This window comes from Mus pahari, chromosome 2 (assembly GCF_900095145.1).
Source record: "Mus pahari chromosome 2, PAHARI_EIJ_v1.1, whole genome shotgun sequence".
In the NCBI taxonomy this organism is placed as follows: Eukaryota; Metazoa; Chordata; class Mammalia; order Rodentia; family Muridae; genus Mus; species Mus pahari.
This window is the reverse complement of record NC_034591.1, coordinates 89,735,341-89,742,397: the sequence shown is the minus strand read 5'-3', so window position 1 is coordinate 89,742,397 and position 7,057 is coordinate 89,735,341. Positions and strand designations below refer to the sequence as shown.

The window sequence follows — 7,057 nt, the reverse complement described above, 5'->3', positions numbered from 1 at the left end:
GAACTCAGAAATCCGCCTGCCTCTGCCTCCCAAGTGCTGGGATTAAAGGCGTGTGCCACCACACCCGGCTGGGTGATGCTTTCTAAATTGTACATACAGGTGATGCTGACAGTGCAGCACCCTTGTCTATGCAGCACCAGGCATCCTGGAAGAGACAGGATGTAAAAATGTAGGCCCAGAGACCTAACAGGATTACCTTAAGCTGAGCTGTGCAGATTTTTCATTTCAAGATACCTGGTGCTAGATAGCAGAGGACCCTCTTATAGATGCAAAGTCTGAATGTATCCCCCACCCCACCCCCATGCGACAGCAAGATTCCTACTTCAATGTAACTTGAATGAGCTATAGGCAAAGCTCCAGAATTAAGTTGGCCCATTGAATGCAGCCATGTTACTGAGTCAGAATGTCCTAGCTTAGGCAGTATGCAAATTATTTTTTTTTGCCATACCCAGTTTATCTGGCATCCACAGACACATGGTTCTTCTATTCTTGGTCTGGTATCTTCATCTAGAACATTGTTCTATTCTTGGTCTGTTGTCTTCATCCAGAATTTCAGAAGGTAGAGCTAGAGGCCCACAACTCATCCGGTTCCACCACTCTGAGGTCTGCATACAGACTCCTGAGCTCTTGTTGGGATACCTGCTACTGCTTCTAAAATCATTCAGCCGCAGAACAGGCTGGGTGCTGTGTACCAGCAGTCAGTGTGGAGTTAACCAAAGGCTGCAACTAAGAGTTTTTCCAGTTTCCACTGCTGTGCTCCATGGCAACCAGCAGAGGGCAGCACGAGCCCACAGCTGCTGTCAGCGGGCCTTACAGGGCTGAGCCGTGGGTGGAGAGCCAGCTGCTCAGGCTGTGTGAGCCTTGTCAGCCTGACCTCATAAATTTGCCTTGGATTTTTTTCTTTCTTCTTCACTCCGTGCTTCTCTGCGACTGTTTATTCTGAGTATAGTTGCTTTCTTGTCCTTCCCTGCCTAAATCAGCTTGTTGAACTCAAGAACAGTAATGCCACCTTTCTTGAACACTCTGGTCTTCCAAAGTTGCCTGAGCCTCAGATAATGCCTAGAATCTATACCCTGCAGCTCCTGCCAGATGCTCTGGTTCTCTTGTCGGCCACACTGTCTCAGCAGAAAACATCCTGAGTTGTGGGGTTGTGGCTGCTCATCCCTTGTCCTCTGAGTGTCTGAGGAAGGCCTGGGCATTCAGCTGGTACTGATAGTCCAGTAAGCTCAACGGAAACCTGTTGCCATCTTAGTTCAGCTCTGCTCCACACTGGAGCATGGCTCTCAGTAACCAGGACACAGACCTCACTAACCTCTAGACACAGATTCCTCCTGCCTGGAAAGAAGAATAAGGTCCAGGCCTAGTTAGGACCCAAGGCTCCCAGGCCCAAGTAATAATGCAGCTGCATCCTGGTTAGCTCCACCCAGCAAAAACTGCATCTTCAGGGTGGAGTTGGAGTTCATCCTAGCTGAGTTTAGGCCTCTGAACAGGCGTGTGCTGTTCCCCTTAAACGAAGAGAGTTCCCTACCAGTTGTTATGATAACTCAGAGACACAGCAGGATCCTTGGGTATATAATTCCTCGGTCTGCCCACCAGAATGTCCTGAGGCTGAACATCTAAACCACACATTAACCACAATGATAATAAGCACCTCATGCATGCCAGTACCCCTAATGCTGGGAAATGGAGGCAGAAATTTTCTTTGGGTTAGCCTGGGCCACATAGTGAGTTCCAGGCTAGTCTCAGCTCCAGTGTGGAGACCCTGCCTCAGACACAAAAGCAAAATAAAACAAAGAAACAAAAATCAGTGCCCATCTCGGTACTGAAACTCTTAACGGGCTTTGTGCATGCTCTCCACTGCACCCTTGAACAAGAAGCATAGTTTGAAAAGAAGTCCTGTGACTCCCAGGAGTGGCGATCATTCCAGATATCTAGGCAGGAGTAGAAGCCTGGCCTGATCTGGGCAGAGGCTGGGAGCACAGGAGGCCAGTGTGGGTGGCTGGGAGACAGAAAGAGCTTCAGATGGGAGCAACACAGAACCCCTAAAAACAGCCCAACTGTTAGGACGGCCCTGTGTGTCCGCCAAGTGTGTTGTTGGTATTTGCTATCTTTTTTTTTTCTGAAGATTTATTTATTATCATATCCAAGTACACTGTAGCTGTCTTCAGATGCACCAGAAGAGGGCGTTGGATCGAATTACAGTTGGTTGTGAACCACCATGTGGTTGCTGGGATTTGAACTCAGGACCTTTGGAAGAGCAGTCAGTGCTCTTAACCACTGAGCCATCTCTCAAGCCCTGGCATTTACTGTCTTATCTTTACTTTTCTGAATGCTGGAAATCAAATCCAGGCCATTGCACATGCTGGGCAGATGTTCTACCACTAAGCCGAGTCCCTTGTTTGTATAATCTGCCTCACTCTTGGGACAGCCACGCCTCTGAGTGCCAGTGCACTGTGGACACTGGTTAACTGTATTTCCCTTTTCACTGGGTGTGAGGAATAACCAGACGGCATGCATTTACAATTTTCTCCTGATCCTATCTTCCTTTCTTCTCACTTCCTACTTTCATTTTCTTACTTTGGTTCTCTCTCTCTCTCTCTCTCTCTCTCTCTCTCTCTCTCTCTCTCTCTCTCTCTCTCACACACACACACACACACACACATACACACACACACATACTTTTTGGAACAAGCAGCAGAGTAAATAAGAAATAGGTCACACTGGCTTTGTCCACCTTGAGGGGTGGTACCAATCTGAGAATCAAGGACAAGTGAGTGTAGGAAACTACAGAGTGTACCTGTAAATTCGCATAGACTTGTGATCTAATATGTCTTCCGCCTAATGGCTAAGACTCCAAGACTCTGACAGCTTGTGTGGATATATGTCCTCCCATAAGAGGTCCTCCCGACCCTTCAGTAAAGGCACCCCAAGCCTGGAGCTCACTGAGCTGTCATGGTTGGGTCAATGTCGATGGTTTCTTCTTAAAGACAGGGGTCCCTGTTGCCTTCCACAATAGGGCACCTGTATGTGTCAGTGCCGGCTCAGCACTGGAGGATAGAAAGGAGGGGCTGGGTCTCAGCCCTTTAAAGCCCTGAACAGATCTGCCAGTCCTAGGCGCTGAGCCACCCACCCACAGTGCAGCACGACACTCAGGTTAGCATACATCCCACACAGCACACATTAGTGATGCAAGGCAGCAGATGTGCTGACAGGACATGCCTGTCTGAACACTTACATCCAGGATCCCAGCAGTCACCGAGGAGAAAGAAAAGAGCATCCTGTTAGAGAAGGGGCTTTGGAATGAAACCCACGTGTACTTAAGTTTATGCCCAGCAGACTTGACTTTAAGAAGGGCCCGATACACCTCTCAGACTGATGACAGGCAGCTCAGGGGGGAAGAGAGAGAAAAGGGGAGGAAAGGTGGTGGACAGGAAGCATCTACAAAGAGACAGAAATATGCAGGAAACAGCAGGGAGCCGACTGACAATCAGAGTGAAGCAGAGGTAGGGAGAGAATGTTCTAGTGTCTGGGAGGCACAGAGTAGAACAGGCCCTGACTAACAACTGCTGCGTGCTGGGCTCTGAGCTCTAATGCTATGGCTGTTGCTGGCCTGTAAGGTCAGCCCCCAAATTCCCAATTTTCCTTTCTCCACCATCTGAATTAAGACCTGGATTTGCAAATCCTTTAGAAAGTTCAGTGTCTAAGGATGACTAGAACCTTCCTACGTTCTGAACAGAACGCCATCCATCCCACAGGAAGTAATTTCAGGAGATCACCCAAGACTCCCCGCCCCCCCATCCTCTCAAATGGCGCTGAAGCTTGAGAGTCAGCTTCCAGCCCGGCTGTAAGAAAAGCGCACCTGCCAGCACTTTCCAGTGCCCTTCGCTGGCAGAGAGCTGGAGGGGCCACAGAAACATCTAACCTGCCCCTCCCACCTTACAGAAGGGAGAAGGAGGCCCAGAGAGTGGAGAGCTGTCCCTAAGGACATAGAGGTTCCCACTGTGGAGGAATCATGGATTGGGTCCTTGCAAGGAGCTCTAGGGGGCAGGAAGAAGATTCCAGAGTAGTGGACGGCAGCAGGACCCTAGGAGAGTAGGGCCTGCAGAAGCCAGGGCTTGGGCCAAAGCTACCAGGCCAAGACTCCAAGCAGAGCCATCCCCACTGGATGCTCCCAGCTATCTGCGGCTACTGCTCCACTCCTCCATCCAACGCCATCCATTCCTAGACACCCGCTGCAGCAGCCTGCAGATCCCCACCGCCCGCTGAGTTATTGTCTGGTACAGACTTTGAATATTACTGGTGCCCTCATAGGTGAAGGTATCTTAGAGGCAGGGATCAGAAAGAGTGGAACATTAACCGACCTGGTTCCCAGGTAATGCTATCCTGGCTCATGGCTCTTACAACTCAACATGTAGAATGGGGGACAGATATGACCGTGGCCATCTGGGGACAATGGAGAGCTGTATCCCGGGAACTAGGAAGTCTACCAGTGTCTAGCAATGGGGTTCCTCAGCTTCCAAGATGGACTGGGAGGCCCCAGTTGGACATGGGCTGCCCAAGACTGGTTGAATGCTGCTCTTCCACTGTGTCCCTGCTTAGTGCTCCTGTCTGTCACTTGCCGTGGACTTACAGCTTTCAAAACCCAGTGCCCTCCCTAGCTCCCGATGCACCTAATTAAACTCAGGCAAAGTGGAGGCTCATCTTGTAAGAGCAGTATAGCAGGCCCCAGAGAGCCACAGCTCCACCAGCTGTCACTCACACACACCAGCAGCAACATCAAGGGGTTCTATCTGGAAGTGGGAGATCCAGAATCCTGGGTTCATCTGGCTATCAGAGCCTTTAAAAATAGTACCATGGGCCAGAGAGATGGCTCAGTTAGTAAAGGCACCTCCCGCCAAGCCTGATGATCTGGCTTTGGTCCCTAAAACTCATGTTGTGGCAAGCGAGAACGGAGAACCGACTCTCCCAAGTTGTTCTCTGACTTCCACACAGAGGCCATGGCACACACATGATCACATTATCACCCCCCATACGCAAATAAAGAATATAATAAAATAAAGAATATAATAAAATAATAGTCACCCTTCAAAAGCCCCTTTAACAGCCATTTCCATTATAGTGGAGGGAGGGAAGTGGGGGCCTTTATCTCTATTTTATGATGAAAACAAGAGCTCAGAGCAGTTAGGTGACTCACACAAAGTTGCACAGCTAGTAAGTGGCAAGCCGGAGCACTCTTAGTAGGGCCAGAATCCCCTAAAAACTCAGGGCTTCCTCCCTTCAGAGGATCATGGTAAGTCCCTCTGTCCTCAAGACCCATTGCACTGGGTGTGCACTGCTATATGTTGGCTTAAAGATTCACACATACGTCTCTAACATTCCTTTTAAGAGGCGGGATAATTCTCCTCTCATGGAACACAGGTTCCATGGTGACTCACGGCCATCAAACAGACTGAGAGCTAACTTGACTTCAAAGGCAAAGTCATTAAAGGTCATGATGGCTTCCTGCCTGGTCTCTCTCTCTTGAGCCATTCACTCTGGGCCAAGCCACTGGCCATGTTTCAGCACTCCCCAAGAGCTTGAGAAGGACCCAGATGGTAAGGAATTCCAGGCACTGGCCCCTGGAGCCATGTTGGGGTAGATCTACCAGGTCTAGACACACCCTTGGGTGACTAAGACCAGTCAGCATCCTGACTGCAGCTTCTCCAGAGGTTTGGCCACAGAAATGTAAGACAACATTTTTGCTTCCCCTAAGGGTCTCTTGTCCCTCATCTGACCCATCCAGCTGAAAGGGAGCCCCAAGGTCAGGGTCCAGCAGTTGGTTAGCCACCCTTGAAGCAAGCTGAATCCAGCAGGCTGCAGGCAGGCAGGCTACTCACCTTTCCGGGTCCTGCAGGTGGAACAGCAGGTACACACTGTGGGAATCGATCAGGTGGGGGCGCTGTCAGAGATAGCCCCCACCCAAGAGGAACCAGGCCCCAGCAACCAGGGAGGCCCCGGGGGAGGGTGCGAATTCCTTTGAGTTAGAATCCGAGGAAGAGGGAGGTCTTTATAGACACTACAGCGTAGAAAGGGATCATCTGTAATTCAGCTTCCTCTAGGGTCAGGCCCCGATTCCCGTAGCTCTAAGGAGGTGAGAGCTGTTTAAGTTTCTCCTGGGAATAACCATCCCTCCTCAAAACCTCTCCTAGACCTTTTTGATTCAGAGAGTCCCTCTGGGAAACCGCCTTAGACTATAGTAGGCGCTCACTAAATCCATGCTGACCCAGTGACTCTGAATCTATAGAGGTCTCTCAACTCCATGGACACTTCTTGGTGGCTAGTGGCAGCCATTCGATGTGTGATCCCTCCCTCTCTGTTCAGTCTGCAGAGAGAGCAATCAGCCCCTGCCTGCCCTAACCCTTCAAGCCAGAGGGCAAACACCAGGCGGGTCCGTCAGCTCTGGCCTGTGGCCCAGCCTCACCCTGAGTGCTAAAGGTGGCAGCAAAGAACTCTGCTTTCCCCATCTCCAATGCTTGGATGCTGTGCTCGCCTACATGCAGGACCACGTGTGCTAGGCCTGTGGCAGGCAGGCGGGTGGAGGTCGGTGGGAGAGGGAGGCACAGGAGCTTGCAGGCAGAGTGAGTACAGCAGTCTAGTTTCTCTGTGTCTTCTTCTCCTTTATTTCTTTCCTTGGGATGCACAGGGCCAAACGCTCTCCTCCCTGGTTCTCCTTGGACCATCCTCTGTTTCCTGGACCCACGCATGCTGCTGCTTTTATCCAGCACCTCACTAGCTCCCCTTCCTCAAGGAACATGAGCTCCAACATCCACACACATCCCTTTGCTTAACTGTGCTCTTGAAACTCTATATTCTTTTGTATAATATGTGTATTGTTGTGTGTATATATGTGTGTGCATGTGTGTTGGAGGTGAGCCTCCCCCCCCCCCGCTTGTGAGTGTAGAGGTGAGCGCTTGATGTTGGTTTTCTTTCTTTCTTTCTTTCTTTCTTTCTTTCTTTCTTTCTTTCTTTCTTTCTTTCTTTCTTTCTTTCTTTCTTTGGTTTTTCGAGACAGGGTTTC

At 50.1% G+C, this 7,057-nt stretch overlaps 1 protein-coding gene across 3 annotated transcripts in view; it reads right to left on the bottom strand.

Annotated features, from left to right (window-relative positions):
* The window catches only part of Reep1 (receptor accessory protein 1), a 108,687-nt gene that overhangs the window by 4,932 nt on the left and 96,698 nt on the right, over positions 1–7,057 (bottom strand). For 2 of the 3 annotated variants that reach the window (XM_029535402.1, XM_029535403.1), the window contains one exon: positions 5,877–5,912. The exons of the other annotated variant lie outside the window; for it this stretch is intronic. In XM_029535402.1, the coding sequence (XP_029391262.1) occupies positions 5,877–5,912 (36 nt within the window). The remainder of the gene's footprint in view (positions 1–5,876; positions 5,913–7,057) is intronic. 3 annotated transcript variants of the gene reach the window in all.